We start from the raw sequence: 20,771 nt of genomic DNA on the forward strand, positions 1-20,771 counted from the left end.
GGAAGGGATTTCAAACACCGGACTCACGGTGACAGGCTGCTTAGTGCGAGTTAGAGGAGGTGCCTGCAACAATAACACAAATAAAAAAAATACTTCCACATTTTCACTATAGGGTACTTCATTGCTACTTCATTGTTTCATGCCAATAACTTTTATTCTGCATTTGAAAAATCATGCTGAATGATTTCTCTGTTATGACTGCAGATTTACTTCTATCTGTTCTACTACATTCAACACCTCTGATGATCTATCTAAAGTGTTTTATGGAGTTTTTGGGTAATGGCTATGAAAAGCAGCTGAAGAGTTAAAGTGGGGTGTCTATTAGAGTACTTCTGAAATCTTTTTAAACTCACTGAGGACATTGAGACCTCAGTGTCCTGGTGTGAATGTAATTAAAGTGGACAACATGCTATTTGCTCACAGTTTTTGTCCATTTTTGTAGAAATGCACAATGGCTTCTGAAATGTAACTTTCCGAAGCCGGATTGGTCTCGACCGATTACTTCCTGGGCACAAAGTTGGAAAACTCCAACTCTCTTTCTGAGCAGTTAACACAGCATCATACTAAAGTCCAATTTAAATGATTACAATACGTCTTTATTGTGCCATGAGGTTCTATGAGTCTTTCATTGAAACAAGTTGACGGCATATTCTAATAGAATTTTTTTTTAATCTCAAACCGTGAGTGATTTGTGGGGAATTCTTAAACTTTCTCTGTTTTCTTTTTTCTTAATCAGTATCTAGTTCAACAACGTGCCAACAAACACACACAGACCAACAAAATAACATACCAGAGAGGAAAGAAAGAAGTCACTAGTTTTCCAAACAAACCAGAATCCCAAAGGCTCTATCTGATCATAACTCAGATGTGGACAAAGACTTCATTCAGACTCATGTCCTCACCTACCATCGAGCCTCCTCAGGATCTAACATCATGCACACAGTGTGACTCAGGTGAGAAACACATGTTGGTCTGATCGCCACACGAAAACAACACGCCGCCGCACAAGAGCTCACAACAAGTGTTGGGTTTAAAGAAGCAGCTCCGCTGAGAGGATTCTGTTGTTCCCCATCTCGCTTTAAGCTCCTCCCTCCAAAAACTTGTTTTATTAATAAAGCTGAATAATGCTCGCTCTGATGAAACTCTGCAAGGCATTCCTCTCAGGCTTGTTCCAACACTGGCTGCCTGCTGGCCTACTTATGCCTGGCTTCTATGTGGGGGATCATTGTCCTTCGTTCCTCCAGGGAGTTCTTTCTTTAACAGAATCCTCTTTGAACCGGCAGCCAAATTCAAGCTTTTTCAACCGACTGCTGTTTACTGCAATGATTGTCAGTCTCTCAGCCAATGAAATTGGATGATTTCTATCAGAGGGGTGGATTTGTTGATTTGTAGAAGGAAAAAGTCAATTTTCCTGAATAGTGTTTGAATCATCTTTACTCTACCTGGTTGCTTTGGAAACCGGGGGTTTGTCCGTCTTGGATGAGGCAACAGAGCTAGTCTTGGTTAGAGCTGCAGAGGCGGGTTTGGAAGCTGGAGGAGACAGGGATGAGAAATTAATGTTGGGAGGACATTATTCAACAATGCAGACTTACATAGTTGCTTAAATCACAGATTTAGGTCAGGCAGATGTTTCTTTTATAGGCTGTGTTAAAGTGATCTGGGCAAAGCCTGTATTGTTCAGCAACAGTCAATTTGACATGTGTAATGTGCATAAAAATCCATGCAGTGCGTAGGTATTGTATTATTGCAAATCACTAAACAATGCTTGCTTAAATAGTGCAGAAAAATGTGTGATTATACTTACAGAGCCTTGCAAAAGAAATCACGCCCTTTAAAATTTTCACATCAACTCATGTTGCAAAGTAGCACAGAGCTGTGAAGTGGATGGAGTATTTATAATTTTTAGATATAGATACAAATACAGCCTATATTTGTTCACTTACACTAACCATAATCAGAGTTTAAGATAAATTTAAATTTCATAAAATGTTAAAATTGATTTCATTTTGAAAACCAACCCAGTCAGCACCTGGCTGCTGTGAAGTTGGCTACTGAGAGCTGCCCTGGTCTCAGGAATGAAATAAAATTAGACAGTCTAAAGTAGAGGGAGAGGAAGGATGAAAGAAAGGTACCCAAGGAAGGTTGAGTTGAACACAGTTTTAGCTTAAGTCTGTGAAAATGACTCCAATGTTAATGTATGATGCAGCTGAACGATTGTAAGGTGGTTAATTGATATAGTTTAGCCCTTAAATTATATAATTTCATGTTTCAGATATGTTTGGAGGGATTTTTTTTTAAAGTCTGACAAGAATTTCATCCACTACGCAAATATGTGCATCTTTACACAAAATCCTAATAAAAACATTCAAGTGTTTGGTTGTAATGTACCTTTGCAAGGCACTGCAACTTAAAAACAAACGACAACAAAACACCCTACAAGTTGGAATCAGCATAGAAACACAACCAACCTGGTGGCTTCTTTGCAGCAGCAGCAGCAGCAGTGGATTTTACCCCATTAGCAGTACTGGATGTTGTCTTTTTGGCTGCTGCTGCTCCAGTTGTTGACTTTGCGCTGTTGGTAGCAGGGAGGGTCCCTGGAGCCCTTTTCTCCCCAACTTTAGTTGCGGTCTTGGGAGTTGTTGTTGCTGCTGCCCCGATTGGTTTTTTGGTGGCAGTAGAGGTCGGGGTGCTCTTTTTATCTGCAGCAGGTGTCGTCTTCTTAACGACGCCGTTCGTCTGAGGCTTTGATGTGCCGTTCGACAGACGGGACGCGTTGGAACGTGGGCCGGACGGAGTCTTGGGTGAGCTTGTGGTGCTCAGTTTTGTCTTGGGAGTGGCCTTGTTGGTAGCCTTGGCTTTAGCGTCGCCGGAGGCCTTGGCGACCATCTTGGCAGCGGAGGTCTCCTTACCCTGATCTGCCGCCGGCTTCGCTTCACGCACATCTCCAGCTGGATGCTGCAGCATCTCCCCAGCTGGGACGTCTACGAGGTTGGGCTCCGGCTCTGCGGCCGGCGCCGGCTCATTCGCTGGATCCGAGTCCAATGTTTCCATTGGCTCCAGTGCTGCCGTGGCAACCCCATCCGGTTTCATCTCCTCTTCGATTGATGGTGTTCTGTCTCTGCAGGGCAAGACCGGTTGACTTGAATCTCAGAGGACAACGGCAGCTCAGGAGACTTTCTGAAGAGTGCGGGGACTAATCTGGAAAAAGAATAGAGAATATTTAGAGCAGAGTTAGACGACAACAAGACCAGGCATGAAACACGTCTGGCTTCACTATCAGGATTTGAAGGAATGTTTGTAGCTTCAGGAATCAGATAAGGCAGGTGGTGCCATTTTAACCACCACATAAATGTATCACATTGTGTGTGTATATATATATATATATATATATATATATCTCAACTGGGTGTGTAATGTTATATAAATTACAAGCCCAATTAGACATCTAACATTTTCAAACAAAAAAAAAACAAGTTAGTATGTTAAAATACTTTTTTTTGTAAGATTTTAACTGTATTTATGATGAATCTGCAAGAGAAAGAAGACTTTTGAGCTGACAGTGAAACTTGTAAGGCTGCATTTAAAAGGTGTAAACCTGTCAGATCGATAGGTTTATGGGGCAAAAGGGGAACAACAAGAAGGGCAACCAGTCTGCTGCAGAACAGAACGAGCCTATTCTACAAATTGTCTGCATTGATCTCGATGCCAACTGGACTGCGGTGCTGAACAACCCCCCAGTGTGCTGCTTAAAAAGCTCAGCGACACAGTTGGCAAAAGTAGCGGTCACTGGTTGTGTTCTTGGTTCTCTGTACTAAGTGGAAGAGGAGTCACTAGTATCAAATAGTTTTCTAGGATTACAGTGCCTGGCAAGACTATTCGCGCCTTGTTAACATGTTTACATGTAAACTGTAACGTGTTTTATGTGGGAAACACATAAAGTAGAAGGAGAATCGTTTAGATTTCAATTTTTTTCTAAATAACATTTTAAAAGTGCTTAGTGAAAGAGCACGGAAGTACAAGAAGTAAAGTATTGACTAAATTCAAGAGTGCAACACAATTTTCTGAATTTTTGATCTGCAAAACCTTTTGCAAACCACATACCTCCTTCTTTTGACAACACAATAATATGTTACAGATGTTGATCGATTTTGTAAAATTGTGAGAAAAGCACAATAAAGTGTTTAATTGTAGTGCAACAAAGAGGAACAAAGAAGACTATGAATACTTTTATAAAGGGAGTACATGTGTATTTACCACCAACTCAAATTTAAGACTTAAAGACCATGATGAATGGAATTTAACACCTCTGTCTCCACAGAAATGTACAAACCTCATCCAGACAACTGGTGATTTACTTCTTCAGATGCAAAAATGCTAGCTAGGTAGCAAGGGTATATTAGCAGTGAGTTAATAGTAGCCTTAACCGTCTTGAGTCACAGAAAAATGAAGATGCCCGAGTGTGACTCAAACTTTTGCCTGACAGAAAGATCCAGGAGGAAAAACAATTCATAGAGTATATGAAATTAAATAGTTCTGTCAAGACAAAATTTAAAACTTGTAATTAACGTATTCAAGGCAAACTTTTATAAAATGAATTTAAGACATTTTAAGACCTTAATTTTAGGTACATGAATGTACATTGAAGACTTTATAGGATGCACTATACCTTAATATAGGTAGGAAAAGTTTGCAGGAAAAGAAGAATTAACAAAAAGAACATACAGCACATGAGAGTAAAAAAAATAAAATAAAAATCAAACACTGTACGCTCTGACACATCAGAAATGGCCCAGCTGCTTCAAGTACAGCACATAGCCAGGGGAGCGTGAGGGGTAACAGGAAGCTGGCCTGTCGAAGTTTACAAACAGCTTTAGCAGCCGGCTGTGCAGGAAGTTAAGCAGCGAGACAAACACTCAGGCAATCCTGAGGCCAGCGAAGAGGAAGACGCTTGGCCTGTGGAGCCTGGGAACAGAACCGGGAAGGTGGGAATGGACGGAGGAGTGACGAGACGAGGAAAAAACAAGGCATAAAATGAGCTCACTGCTGGCTGCCTGGTCCCACTTTAAAATCCAGACATCGTGATTCCTCCTAGTTTCCACTGTCCTAAACTTGCGCACAGACTCACACTTCTATTTGGAGACGAGGACAGACATCATCTTTATTCCGCCGGCTTCTTGGAAACACTCCCCTGGCACACACTTCATCGTGTTTTTATCCCTCTTTAGCCATTCTCTGCTCATCCTCCAGACCAAATCGTATACATTTAAAGACCCTCCTTCATCCTTAACTGATCCTCCCTTTCTCCTAACTGTGTCCCCCCCACCACCTCCTCTGTTTCCTTCAACCCCCCCACCCACTGCCTCAGCTTCGCTTCGATCTGTCTGTTCTCTGTTTGCCACGGCGCAGATGGCTGGAGCAGCTGAGCAGGGCCAGAGGGAGAAAGAACGAAAACGAGGAGGGGAAGAAAAACAAAAAAGGGTCCGTGTATCCCAAAAACCCACACAGCTAATGAAACAGGCTGCAACCAAAACACTGACTGGTAGCTGCTAAGAGTGACTAATGCTAACAAACTTCCAACTTTGGAGTTAGAAGTTGTGTGCTGACTTTTCCTCTTGTTTCAAAGAGGAGGAGAAGGAAAAAAAAGGGTCCATGTATCCCAAAAACCCACACAGCTAGTGCAACAGGCTGCAACCAAAACACTGACTGGTAGCTGCTAGTGACTAATGCTAACAAACTTCCAACTTTGGAGTTAGAAGACGCTGCGTGCTGACTTTTCCTCTTGTTTCAAAGAGTTCTAAAGTGTACAAAGAAAATAGTGTTGGGATTTGATTAAAAGATGTATTCTTCAGATTAACTAAATGTAAAATGGCACGTTTTCAAAAAGTGTTCTAGAAAATGTTTTACTGTCTCAAACTAAACATCTCAAGTTTTTTTCCATATTCGGGAAGGCTTAAAAGAAGTCATTTTGTTTCAAACATAATTTAGAAATGTTAACTGTAAACTGGTTGTGCTTCAGTGAAAGGATAATTCAATGAGTAGGCTACATACTACCTTGGTTTTATCCAAATGACCATCACTGGCTTTTTTTTCAGGTGGGGGGCGGGGAGGGGGGGCGGTTTGTTTTTTTTAAAGAATGTTTTTGACATTAGTGTGGCCTTTAATTGACAAAGAGGGGAAAAACATGTAGTAAAGGTACCAAGAACAGAATTCAAACTAGAGGTTTGCGATAATCCGACAAGTAAATACAGGAGAAATATCGCTGATACTGATTTCGATACTGATATCGATACTTTTCTATTGTTTGTTATATCAAGTGTCTGAATGTTAGGAGTTTTTATGTTGTTTTTTTTTTTTCTCTGAAATATTTTTGCTATAATCCAGAAGAGAATTATGACAAAGTTGATGAAAAAGATAACATAATGAACAGAGAAAGTAGAACAAAAATGTGTATTTTTCCTAAATAAACAAAATATATATATAAATTGAGAGCAAATCAAAACATCATTTTTAGAGAGTTGAGAATCTGCAACACAAAAACGAAATAAATTTCAAGAGGGAATATGAAACTAAACAAACTGATTCGAAACTGATACCGACTTGATAGCGATATTATCTATATTTGTTGCATTTCTGACCGCAGAACAAGATCGTGTGACGTACTTTTTCTGCTTTGAACTAAGCAACCCTCCGCAGCTGAGAGAAAATAGGTAATGCGATTATCTGCATTATGTGATATTAACCTTAGACTTTTCTGATTAATCACATGTTAATGTTTTAACGTCAACAATCCTAGTATAAAAACTACATAAGCTTTAGTTAGTACAATGATGCCTGCCGTTAATATTAGCACTTCATTGTTTTACTAGGACTGCATTATAGCCATCAACGCAATGACCTAACTCAACCAGGAAATAAAACCATGTCTGAGCCCAATTCCCTGCTCTCTCTTTAAAACTGCTCAGCTCCCGATCTTCCCACAGCAGGAGAAAGCATGTGGCCTCACTATTCATTGCTCTACTCCTCTGCAAAGTTCCAAACACTCACTGTATGTGTATGTGTGTGTAATAAATTCTGAGTGCATATATGCATGGCCAGAAGAACATTTCTGGTTCCCTTGCAAGTCTCCAGACAGCTGTGAGATTGCACTTCTCCTTGGCTCCACGTCATCAGGATAATCAGTCAGAAATGGGCAGTAAAACCAGGCAAGAATGCACATTTCTAGATGCTAAGAGTGACTCATGCTAACACACTTCAGAGAGTCGATGAGATGGAAGAACTACTGTTTAGGCTCCTGCCAAAGTAAATTTCCCAAAGTTCAGTTTTGGGATGATGTCTACTGAGCTGATGTGTTACGATTCTCAAATTCCATTAAATTGTGGTTTGATACCTTTCAGCTCTAACACTAGATTCTAGGTTTAACCATTGCTCTATTTATGGTATCTTCCTAATTCAAGCAGAAGTCCAAACTGAAATAATTTCAGCATTTCATCCTTAATTAGATCCATTAGCAGTAGGAGTGCACCAATTGAAGTTTTCTGGCCAATTACAGATTATTGTTCTTGAAAAAGCCTAACCCATCACTTCATATTTTGGCCAATACCTTTTTTTTTTGTCTGAAATGTTTAACTATAGCAAGAAAGCAGGAGTGGGCTGACTATTAACTGCAAACGTGCAGACATGACTTAATGTTTTCAAGCAATTTCATCCAAAACTTCACCTTATGTTTGCCACCAGCAATACTAAACATTTCAGTAAAAATGTCCAAACTGTAATTCCTTTCTATTCATCTGTTGTGGGGATGAATTTGGAGGGAACCCCCATCTTTCTGACCCGTCTTTCACACCAATAGAGGAACCAAAGTGTGGGGCACGGGTTTTGTTTGCTCTCAGCAACCTCACTGAATCAACCGTGAATTAAATGTTTTCTGGTTCACCGAAACTTGAACTGTCAGTGCTGCAGTTGGTTCTAAGGGAAGACAATGGGATTGAAGCATTTCATTTTATTATTGTGCAAATATTTGTTCAAACATTTAACAGTTTGGTATTATAGAAAAAAATATTGAAAAGGCTGACTTGGTGTGGAAAAACCCTTTATACTAGCCCAGGAGATAAAACACAAGCTGGCACTGTCAAACCATCAGGGACAGAGTGCAGTCAATGACCCAAGACATAATGTGTTATGATTCAAAACAGATGGTTTTTTTCAGCCACATTAAGTTTCATTTAATAATGTTTACATTTAGTAATGCTGCTCTGCGTTTAAGACATTAATAGTCTTGATGATGAAAACATAAGCAGTACGAGTTACTACCAAAACCAGTGGGTTTAAAAGAAATGATTTCAGGTCAGCTAACAAGTAAACAGTTGCTCACAAAAATCTTTTTTTTTTTGGCAACGCTGAAGCTTTTAGGAACAGTTACAGTGATGGACTGGAAAGTAAGTCAGCCCAGACTCAAAATGAAGTGGTTCTGCAGAGAGTAGTACAGGCAGCCAGCTCTGTTAATGCTCAGTGACAGCAAGTCAGAGTCCATCAGTCAGGGTTTGGAAAAGATTGTAGATGAGAAAGCAAAGTATGCTCAGCACTGTACAGAGAGTGACTAGCAAGAATGGATTGATTTGCATGCGTTATCAGAGTACTGCAACCAGCTAACCATTAGCATCCTTCAATGCTTTCTGTAGGCACTTAACTAAAAGGCTGGTTCACAATTTTTAATTTATCGTTTGTTTTTTTCGATCATCTCTACTTCAAAATCTAAAACATTTGAACTGATCAAAGTTGAAATGGACAGTCATGACACTAAACAAATAATTCTTTTAGGAAAATTTAAGGTTAATGAAAAGTTTATTCAATTTGAGGAAAAAAATAAAATAAATGTAGTGCAGCGTTTCTGCAGGTTTTACCGGCTCAAACTTAAGACTTTTTATGATCATTGTGAATGAAATTTAAGATTTGTATCACAACAGACATTTACAGGAGAAAAATAGCATATTTTGCAATATGCTGTCTACAACCTTAACTCCCACGATGCCAAGCTTTTTGCACAGGTTGCCAAACAATTTTGCACGTTATACATGGAACATTGTGCGTTATGTGCAGGTAACAAATGTGAGCATGTGGTTAAATTGAACATCGTCCAGTTAGCTGGCGATAAAGTTGTACTTACAATTAACGCAAAATAGCTAGTTAGGAAGGTTATATTAGTGGCTAGTTAGCCTCTAGTAGTCAAAGAACACAATGAAGATGCCTGCATGCATATAGCAAATGTCTGCTTCGCAGAAAAGCCCCATGAGAAAAAAACTATATATAAAAGATACGAGATTGAGTAGACCTGCCACAATGTATTTAAGGCTAAATTTCTTTAAAATGAATTTAAGACATTTTAAAGCCTTAATTTTAGGTACATTAATGTTTTTTAAGGGTGTGCGGACACCCTTAATAGTTATGTAGCGTTCACTTCTGTATCCTGGTTTTTGTTAAGTTAGCCAAACATAATGCAACTTGGTGTCCTTTTATTTAAGTCATGTGCTCCCAGAATCCAAGCAGCATCCTACACCAAATTTCCAGCAAGCCTCAATGGTGAGCTAACCAGTAACCAAGAGCAAACAAAACTCACGCAAATACTGAGCTATGTAAACAATAAAGCTGTTGTTAGGGCACAGAATCAGTTAAGATGCAAAAGATCAAGGACTCCATCTTTTCTTTTTTTTCAGCATATGGCCATGTGCAAATCTTCTCATCCCTGGGCCAGTGATTGTCTACATGTTCTCAATCATCACTGCTACATCGCAACTGTTGTGTTATGCTTTCACTGCCTCAGGCGCTACACGCTAATGATTGGCACGCCAACTCGGCAAGGTGAGATCATCCTCCGAGGCATCATCCCCTCCTAATACCCCCACTGGGATATAAACAAAGTGTACTTATGCTCCCACTTAGGCGAGTATCTCTGCCGCAATACATCGTTAAGGCCAGTACTGTCAGTAACTGGGAGGCATCCAGGTCTTCTGAGAGACCTCAGCCTTTCTGAGTCTATACACACAAAAGATGCAGTTCCTGAATAATCAGATCATCAGCATATTTAAATAGCAAACTAGCACTTTGACCCACTTTCTGTATTGTATAAAATGTACTGTGTGCATATGTTAAATACCGCAGGTGGTTAGCATGAGTGAAGTGCTGAAAGGCCAACGTGAATGTGGATTTTCTACTGGTCTGTAGTAGTAGAGATAAAACTTAATTTAGTATTAAATCTGTTTAAAGGCTTCACATCTAACTAGATGAGTCATTGGGTGGAAATAAAAAAAAACCCTCTGCTTCGTCCCAGGAGAGAGTCTTCATCAAAGTCAACCAACTGACCATGAGGATGAATAAACCGCTGTTGGGGGGGGGAGAAGAGAATTCTGCTTTCAAACACAACTGTGTGCACACAGACACAGATGCATTCACTGAGCCTTCTTCTATCCCCGGGGTCTACTCTATATAAGGGAGTGATTGTGGGGGAAGGAAGCGGTGCTGATGGTGTTGGGGGTGGGGCCATTAGAGACTCCAGAAAAGACGCAAAAGAAAGAGAAAGTGAGCTTGTAAGCATGATGCAAATCCACAGGAGACAGAATTATTAAAAACTGCAGAAGTTTATTGAAAACCAGAAACATGGCTTGATGTTTGTAGGTAGAAGTTGTTTGTTACCAAGGTGTCTTTAACAAGCATGGAGTGACCTTTGACCTTGTAATTGACAAGCTTTTTGTCTCCACGAGGAGCAAACAGAAGGCACTCAGCTGACCTTTTTGTTTTTGGACACTCCTTGCTCTCCATACTCAAGATGGTGCAATGCATCATTTGTGGGATAAAGTGTATTGAAAATCTGATCAAATGAGGAAAACTGTATATAGTTTTTAAAAGTATAAACAAAGAGGAGCGTGGCAATATATATATATATATATATATATATATATATATGTATATATTGCTGTCTTTCAAAACATTTTGTAACTAGCCTAGCATCAGCTGGGGTTAATAGAAGAGCCATGTTGTGATGACATCCTAAAGGAGGAGTGTAGGGAAAAAGAGCAGGTCTTTCTTAAAGAGACAGAGGCCCAATTTCAAGGCGTTAAATCACAAAGTGAAATTTTATATTTGATACAGCATTTTTCTAACAACTGAAGGTAACAGTTACTTAATTGTGCTATAAAATAGCACTATACGTCTGGGAAATACATATCACTGCCCCTTTAATGTTTGTTAGACTTCATCTGATGATGTCTCAGTGGACACAAATTTGTCTGTTCAACCAATGCAACTCTCCCGTTCTGCTTTAATTATTTACTGCAGTCTAGCTTACAGAACCATCTGACATCAGTAAGTGGGCTAAAAACAAAGTGCTTTGGAGCTGATGCCATTTTTCCTGCTTACTGCGACCAGAAATGACCAAAGAAGGTGGAATGTACCCAAGCATCACTCCTCCTCCTCGCTGCATTCAACAAAGAGGAGAATGTCACATTTAAGATGTCATTTGCTGGGATAGAGCCTCAGATTGTCTATTCAGCCTACTCCATATTACAACAGTTGTCTCAGTCACTTCTACAGCCCATTCAGGGCTAGTTGGACTCATTTCTTCAATTTATTCAGACGCTTTGAAATGGATATTTTCGCTGAAACAATGCAAACAGTCATCGCTTTCACCGAATCTTCTGCGTTTTAATCAGAAACAAGAAAAACTCTAAAATACAAGCAGATTATTTGACTTTCCCATAAGCCTCACATTAGTTTCACCATTCCTTGGCACAAGTGAAATGATATCATTTGCAATTAAGGGTGCATCCACACCAGCCCTGTTTAATCAAACTTTATTTTGTTTTTCCTGAATATCTGGTTCGTTTGGGGAGGTGTGAATAGGCAATCAAACTCTGTTGTGAAACAAAATAGCAAACCCAGGTCTTGGTTCAGTTGAAGTGAACTCTGGTGCGGTCCGAATGGATGTGGATGCAAGTGGACCAGAGATCGCTCCAAAAGCAGGAAGTGGACTATAAAACAAATGTGCTAGTCTAGTGCTGGCAGGAGAAATGACTTGTGTTTCTTTTGCCAAAGACAAACAAGAAATCCTTCAACCATTAGTATCTGACAATTTTTGAAGAAGGAAGTTGTGCACATCTTCTTCTGAGTTTTTTGTGTCATTTCCTTGAGTAGTTCTTGCAGGACCACCTCAAGCAAGGAGGTGAACAAGTTTTTTAATAATTTGGTTTAGTCTGACACAGTGCAGAGTGAAATGCAATTGCAGCAGCTGAAAATGTAACAGATGCTGCAACTTTGGTTGCCAATCGAACCAAGTCTACTGGACTATCAGGTGTGAAAACATCCTTAAGAACTTAATGTGAGTCATCATGCTGTGTGGGGTTTGTAAAAAGTTTAAGTTGTAACCTTTTCTGCATCCCCACGCAAAGCGTTTTAATAGAAAATGAACATGTTTACATTGGACATTATACATAAGGCCACATTTAAGTTGAATTTAGAAATGTAACAAGATACAACTTAGTAAATGAAGATGGAATATAAGGCAGTATTTAGAATCAGATACATAGCTCATATTTCTAAGGGAACACAGTTAGAAAGATAGAAATGACATTCAGCAATGCCCCACAGCTGAATATTTCATTTAGACTAAGCCCAAAGTTGGCAAAACACCAGCAACAGACCCACAGCTGCAACAGTCACCGTTCTATTAACAGAATACGGAAAGAAAAAAAAGTGGTCCTCAGATGTTTGAACAGTTCAACTCATAAGTAAGCTTTCTTGTAATGAGTCACTGTTTGGAATTATTTAACAAACTTGGTGCTGCAAAGCCTTTTAAAATTAATGCAACTTTGAACTGTTATCCCCCTACACATGTGTTCCAGTTTTAGTGTAAATCACTGCCTCTACTTTCGCTTTAACAACCAACGGCACAACTTGCTGTTGATGGCAGCTGAACGCTGAGCTCAATCCAGCTGGAGGTTGGGAGCTGCAGATGTCATTAACTCGACGGTAATCACAGTTCACACACTTCCAAAACATTCCCAGAGCTGAGGTCAGGATCCTGGCTCAGACTTCCTCCACAAAAAACAACCGGCAAACAAACTCCACTGTTCCCAGTGGCGCTCGCTCACTGCACCGAGGTGGAGGCGTGACTGAGAAAGAAAGCATGAAAGAGGAAGCACTAAAGTGACAGAAAAATTAAAAATCTTCATTGTCAATTCAAACTTTTACTTCCAAAACTAACTGCCATTTTCTGTACTTTTTATTTCAACACACCAACTGTCTTTGCAGTGGTGTGCCTTTAGCATTCCCTACAAAGAAACTCACTCCTTTTAAGGCTTGAGAGGAGTTCTGTTGAAACTGGGACAACAAGAGAAGAATCTTCAGTCACCCCTTTACCTTCAAAGAATCGCACAGGGAATCCCAAAATCAGGAGTTTTTGTCAAACAAATCCATGGTGCGTGTCATTTATAATTGATAAGTACAGATTGTTTAGATAAATCAACTTCCGTTTAGGGATGAGCTGGTTACCACTACCAGGGTACAAAAATGGAGTGACAATTTTTTTTTTTAGAAGTTTTAAACTGCAACATGAAAAACCATTACAGACAGACCAATTACAACAGGGAGGGCCAAAGTTAGCAACTCTGGATGTCACCTGCATTCCTGATTGCTTGTGGTTCCATCAACCAAAGGTGTATGGAGTGAGAGAGTAAGGCAGAACAAAAGAAACTCATCGTCCTCATCATCACTTTGCTGTTAGCATATTGTGCTTCATTTCCATTTAGCACATGTTTGTGCAAATTCCAATTCCGAAAATAAATTTGCTTAATGGAAACATGCCGATCTCAAAAAGACAAAAGATTTTGTTGGATGTTTTGTTTTTGTTGTTAGGATCAGGTGGTTTCTCGGCCATATGGAAATAGGTTTATTTCACAAAACTGCAACGGAAACACTGTTTTGCTTCATACAAGTCATATGGTTAACGACTGCCAGAAAATACAAAGAACACACGCTTTATTTTTAAATAACTTACTGCATGAACAAAGTTTTTCTTGTGTGACTTTAATTGTATTTCTTACTTATCTGAAGAATCGCAACTGCGAAATTGTGTTTTTTTGACACTAGTGGAATACTGAAAGTTTTGTGCACGTTTGTAATGGAAACACAGCTGTCAAAATAAATGACTGCAACATGTGGTCAGAGAAGCTGGCATTAACCCTCCGGAGCCAAACATGAAAACATTACAACATCCTCAAGTGGTAATTTCAGAGATAATAGTTTCATGAAACTGAATTGTTCACAATAACTGTAAATAAATATTAGTCTACCACCAAAGTCCAAACATTGCAGGAGTCATTCGTCTCACCAACGTTACCTGTCCCTCTCATTCTTATGAATGTCAAAACCAACGCACATGAACACTTAAACTTTGTGCTCCCATATTGTGACCAGAACCTCCTCCTACCTCATGGGGATGTGCAGATTAACACACGACAGACCTTGTTAACCCTGGACAAAGAGAGATGCTAATCTTGTACAGTCGGCCTCGGCTGTCCTCCAACTGTGCGGTGACACACAGAGAGGGAGAGAGTGAGGAAGGGGAAGAAGAGAGAACAAGGGAGGTGTATGTAGCCGTAACAGAGAACTCAGTATGCCCCAGAAAGGAGACAATACCACGGGGAGGCCTCACTCCATCATCCATCCTATAACAATGGAGGATAGAGACAGAAAACGACTACAAAAAGCAGGCCCGACGCAAGTGCTACAGTCTGGCTGAACTCCACCGCCTGCAGCGACGAGCAGCAGGGCAGCGCAAAGCTCAACTCTGTGGATATTGATCGCAGTGGAGAAAGTAAGCGGCCAGTCAGGCAGACCCACAGATGGCCAGGACACGGACAGACACAGACAGAGGAAGTGCATTAGTAAGGCAGGTTCCTCTGATGCTGTTAGCTCTGTCCCTTGGGAGATAAAGGAGACAGTAATGACAAGGTTTTAGGTGGGGACAAAAGAAGGTTGAGTGGATAAAAACAGACAAGAAGGGATGGTATGGAAAAAAACTCAGCAAGATAAGAAGGTAGACTTAGGATCCAGCAGAGTGACCAAGGCTAATTTGTAACTTGAAGAGCTGCTGGATCATCTCCATAATGGGCTGTCTGCCCACAAACAAGCTTCTCTCTGGGGGTAAATGAGATCAGGCCGGGCCAGGACCAGCTGGTGGCTTGGATCAATGACACCAGACAGAGCGGATTCAGAGATGGAAGAGGTGGGCAGCAGTGGAGCATCTGGACAGGATGGCGGAAACCCGCCCGGGTGGCTCCGGTGTTCCTACCATATTGCACAGGGCGGTATGGACACCCACGTGCGGGGTACGAGAAGAAGAACAACCGAGTCCATAAGAGGATTATGTGCTTCTGTTTGAAGTGGAACAAGACACGTTCCAGATGGGATCTGATCTTTCACAGGATGTGAAACAGGTTGGGCGGTTGATCTGATCCATGCTTTGTGAGCACAGCTGGTCAGAATGCAAAACGACCTCACCATGTCCAAACACTACTAGGATAGGCTAACAGCATCCTTAAGTGTGGAGGCTGGTACTGAAGGAAGATGACTTCAAGTTAGCCATTTTCAGCATTGGTTAAGTGTGTAAAAATGAAATCAGGAAGCAAAATTGACAAGAATAGAACTGAGACAGACATGTCCGCACAAAGGTCAGTTTTTACAACCGCGTACTCATTGGCTCAAAGACTCGCACAGGAAACTGTGCGGCATGAAACAGTGTTCACATCAAACTGTTTTGAAGCAACTGAGTTTATAATCCTGAGAGTCAACACAACCGGTCGGTCGCAAGAATGGGTAGTGTGACTGTGCAGAACTAACAGGTGGAAGGTGGCTACTATGGTGTAGAAGAAACAGAGCTAGGCACCCGGTTAGCTCGTCAAACTCGCAGACTGTGTGAAACGAAGTGAAAATAGAACATGAGTGCAACAGATTAAGAGGAAATTGTGGATAAAGATCACATTGCCAGTTTGGGAGTATTTTGGATATGTAGAACAAAAACAACAATCAAAAGTTATCGATATTGACATATGAAATGCTAATATCGTCTTACATTTTTCAGTCATATTGAACAGTCCTACCTACGTAAAAGGAAAATGTACTTTGTAGAGAGGCGTGTTTGCTGTTCATTCAGACTGTTATGACAGAAAGCTAGACTTTGGCAGGTTCCTTTTCCATTTGAAGAACTTGAAGTTTTGGTCTTCAGTACCAAACTGTTTTGTGGATACAAAAAAGTAATATTCTGTCTCAGGACGGCAATTTCTACACACAGAGGGACGACAGCTGCAAAATCTATTGAATCAAAATCAATATCACAACATTACGTTGTTACTACTCTATAACATTAATGATGTGTTTATATACACATTTCAGGTCCCAAGTAATTCAGACTCTGGGTTCTATTTTGGGTGGAAATTTTCCACTACTGGTGTCTATACTTGGAGGATAGATAAGGAAGATAAGAAACTACATTATTCAGAAAACACGAAGAGAAACTTTGATTTGCTGCTAGCAAAATCAAGGAACATGGTCTCTGTTGTAAAATAATTATCCTCAATTTTACAGTTAAAAATACATTACAATCACCAGTGTGTCATCTCTATTACAATAGTGTGAAGGGTTGACATTGGCAGTAACAAAGTAAGGAGCTCTATTTTATCTGGGAGCCAAAAGTGATTCAATGGACTCAATAATCACAATCTCCAAGACTGCCCAGCAACAAAAGACTAAGCTCCACAAACGCATTATGAAGAAAAAGGAAAAAAAGAAAGAAAAAGAAATCCAGTCCAGAAGCCTAGCAACTGATCTGTGAACTGTGTTCATTATCTATGCTCCCACCAGGGGAATTTAGATTGTCCAAACACAGCAAATTACTGCAGCTGTTGCCAAACCCAATCTCCAAACTGCACCACCAGTTGCCAACTGCGTGCGTGGACAACTGTGATACCACCGACCGTGTCTACTATCAGAACCAGGAGCACAGACAACAGTGGGGCTTATCTCTGCTTTATCGTCACTTTGCAAATGTAGTGTGGCGTCCAGAGCGGGTTTCCTTGAGGCGCCTATCGCCCGGACAACAGGGGGGAAATTCTGCAACAAAAAAACAAAAAAAAAAACAGACTGTTTCTGTTGGTGTTTAGATAATCTCAAAACAAGAAACTATTGTATGGTTTTAATGGATTAGAAGAGAGCTACAGCAATTTGTAACGATGCCAAGGAGAGCAAGAGCCCTGGGTTAAGACTGAAAAAAGCTTGATGACCAGAGGCATAAACTCGCCCCTGTCAGCGGAGTTCAGAGCTGGGGGCGGGGGATTTTATTGTGAGTCACACTCCCACCAACACCAGCCCTTAGGCTAGAGGACCGACGACACATGTGTCTATTAATGCAGCCATCATCTCTCCTCTCAGAGCCGACGCTAGGGGTCAAGAGGGCAGCTTGAGGCTAAATTAGCTATTAGCATTTAAAACGGCTCAAACATCAGCGCACATAAATCCATTTTATAAGCGGACCACTTTACAGAACACTGAAAAGCAAGTTAAATACACAAGAGAGTAAAAATTTGCATTCTCAGATGACTGATGAGTCTAATCCAAATAGTCAGACATTAATCACTTGACATAAAGAGCAACTGCTTCCAATCATGTTGAATTCCTTATGCACCGACAACGTTAAATGTCAGATCATAAAGCTCAAGCACATGTCCAAGCATGATCAGTTTATTACTCTGGATTTTCTTTGACGAGCTAAGAGTTTTTAACCTTTTCCACTGATATTCAGTAAGAAAAGCAGAGACAGAACAGAACAGCATGCGTCTAAAACGCTAGTCAGGAAAAATTAGAGTGTTGAAAGCAAAGCACTTAGTTTATAAAGGAGGAGACTGAATGTCCCTGGACAGGAACCTCAAGAAAACATGTTTCAGGTCAAATCAACAAGTCATATCAAAACGGACAGGAAGAAAAGTGAGAGTCTGCAAACGCCTCAGGAAATGTGAGATGTGCATTTACTAAAAGTCCAGTAGCAATGTGTGCTTAGTCCTATATTCCTCTTAAAATATACCCAGAAAGCTATGAGTGAAGGGTTGTTAGAACATAACGTCTAAGGACGGGAGTTCTTTTCAATTCAATTTGGACATTTTATTGTTTTGAATATTACAATCACAATGAAATTCGGTGTCTAACCAGAGCCGAGCAACCGCTTCATCCCTCCCCCTCTTTTTTTTTTTAGATATAAAGGTATAAACACACACCTTACAATGAAGACCCATGTAGAATCAATTTCACTGGTAACTTCTAAAACCCCTTTTTAAACCTCACCATGAAGCAGAAAAATTATATCCCAATATTTATATCTTTCCCACACAGATTCCTTGGTCACCTTAATGTGTTTTAGTTTGATTTCCAATAAATCCTCTCTACAAACTGAACGCCTCTGGCTTTAATCCACATGCTCTAAGTAATAATTTTCCAAATAACTTCATTTCAAAACTGTGCGCCTTTTAATGGCAGCTAAACTTAATTTCAAATGATTGCATCAAGCTCGGTTCAGCCTCATCCCAGAAGCAGAGTGAGTCAGCCATTCGTTCATCCATCCTGTGGCGTGGGGATGTGGTTGGTGGTGTGAGGAGGGTGAAGGGAAGGGGGGTGCAGTCTGGCTCACCCCTGACTTAAGAGTGCTGGAGAGCCTCCAAGCCCCAGCATGGGCAGCTCTTAAAAAAAAAAAAAAAAAAGAGAGAGAAAAAAAAAGCTCATCTTCGTTGCCCTGGGATGCCATTTATTCAGGATGACATCAACATCATGGTGGATCACCACATATTACCGGCCAACCCAATCTGGCTTCGCCCACAGGGCTTCAGACTATTTATGCTGTTGTCTGCACTGCCGCAAGGGAACAGAACACGGCTGTGGGCCGAAGACATGAGGATCGGCTCTTTTCTTCTTGCAGTTGTTCTACCATAGAAAAAGTCAAATTTTCTTCATACTCAATCACCTGGGTTTGCTTAGATTGATTCACTTTTTTTTACTTCTATCAAAGTACCTGAAAAACATTTTTTTAATTATATTATCAGTTCAGACCTCAAAGGAAACCCTGGCACTAAACCCTGATTAGCGCACTTCCATTAGGGGTTTTTGGCTAGTACTGATTTTTTTTTTTGTTTGAAATGTTGCTATATATGATGAAAAAAGTCACAAAGTTGGCAACAGTGGGGTGACTATTGTTAACTGCGAACCTATCAGTCAAACCTCTTTAAGATCAGTAGATAAGATCGGCTTCACTTGTAAATATCAGCTAATCACGGGGCTCCCAAAATTAAGGTGCATCCTTAATCTATATTGTAGAATCAGGATTTAATTAGGCTGCAAGTAGCTACTCAAGGTAATTTGAGTCGGTCTATATGATTGGATTTTATTTATTTATATTTAATAATTAAGCTAATCTCATCAAATTTTTCCATACAAATCAGAGATGCACCACTCAGGCTTTTCTTGGCCAATGGCTAATTTCTGGCATGGTTTGAGCTCTGACTTGGCTTTTTTGTCTGGTGTAGAAAGTTTTATTCTCTAGATTTTATCACAGAGAAAAAAAAAAATTTTTTAGAAATATGTAATCAAATAAATCAAATAAATATCATCCATATAGATTAAATTGTAGAGAATCTTATACAATCAAAACTATAACTCAAAAAAGAAGAGATGCGCCAATCAAGCCTTTATGACCGACACAGAGTTTCCATTTTCGATGAGTCCTGAAAGCCATTTTTGAATCCATTCCAAGGTCTATAAGCACAAAAGAAAAATGTGGTGCAAACTCGTTGATGAAAATGTTTTAAATCCAAGAAAAAATTAAAGAATTACAAAATTCTTACTAAATTTTATCTGATTTTAAGTTGTCAGTTGGAACACTTATAGACAGAAAATGATTAACAAATTTACACACACAAAGATTAGAATAAAAGAAAGAAATAAAGAAACCGGATCTTAGGCATTTAGTTTGCTGATCACCAATCAAGACTAAATGTTTTCAGTCTGATTTATAACCGACTTTTTCGTCCCTATGATTTGTGTATGAATTGCACTGGTTTGTCTTTTCAAGTCCCCTGGGATGACATTTGCTGTGTTCTTTTGGAATACAACAAATCCTTGCTCACTTGCCACAAAAAAAAAGGTCAGGAAGGGGGAACCCCCCTAAAGCCTTAAACCACAATGGCCGATCACTTTTAGAGGGGTTGACATTAATCACCTCTGATTATTTCACAGCTGTGCGCTATTCTATTTAGAGATATTTCAGCTCCACTCTTCGCTCTTCGGCTTTTGAAGAGGTCGTTGCCTTAACATGCTGATGGGAAAATGTTCTATGAAGAAAAAATTTGAATTAAGACGCTGTCTGTTTATTCATTTTCACACACTGAAAAAGGAGAAAATTTGAAATCCCCCCCCCTCCCCCAGGGGCGGCTGAAACATCTCTCGCTTCTCACACTACTTTTGCCCATCACAGAACAATGGGAATTCGCGATGAAGGATGGAGGAGGGGAGACAAGAAGAGGGAAAAGAGGGGGCAAAAAAAAAAAAGTTTAGGGTGAAAAGGCGGACAAAATGCTCACAAAAGGAGGGAAAATGTTTTCTACGCAAGGACAAGAAACACGTTAAAGCGATTAAATTGGTTGTACGGTTTGTATCTAACAGGTCTGCTGGGCAGTTTGGCGACC

General features: G+C 40.2%; 1 protein-coding gene across 2 annotated transcripts in view; it reads right to left on the minus strand.

The window, feature by feature from the left end:
• prr36b (proline rich 36b) overlaps positions 1–20,771 on the minus strand; it is a 34,769-nt gene that overhangs the window by 13,300 nt on the left and 698 nt on the right. For both annotated transcript variants that reach the window (XM_015048189.1, XM_015048188.1), the window contains exons 2-3: positions 2,469–3,198; positions 1,443–1,530 (exon numbers count right to left, since the gene is read on the minus strand). In XM_015048189.1, coding sequence (XP_014903675.1) covers positions 1,443–1,530; positions 2,469–3,090 — 710 coding nt within the window. In that variant the 5' untranslated portion in view covers positions 3,091–3,198. The remainder of the gene's footprint in view (positions 1–1,442; positions 1,531–2,468; positions 3,199–20,771) is intronic.

Source organism: Poecilia latipinna, unplaced genomic scaffold, assembly GCF_001443285.1.
Source record: "Poecilia latipinna isolate Pla-1442-1.1 unplaced genomic scaffold, P_latipinna-1.0 Scaffold865, whole genome shotgun sequence".
Taxonomy (NCBI): Eukaryota; Metazoa; Chordata; class Actinopteri; order Cyprinodontiformes; family Poeciliidae; genus Poecilia; species Poecilia latipinna.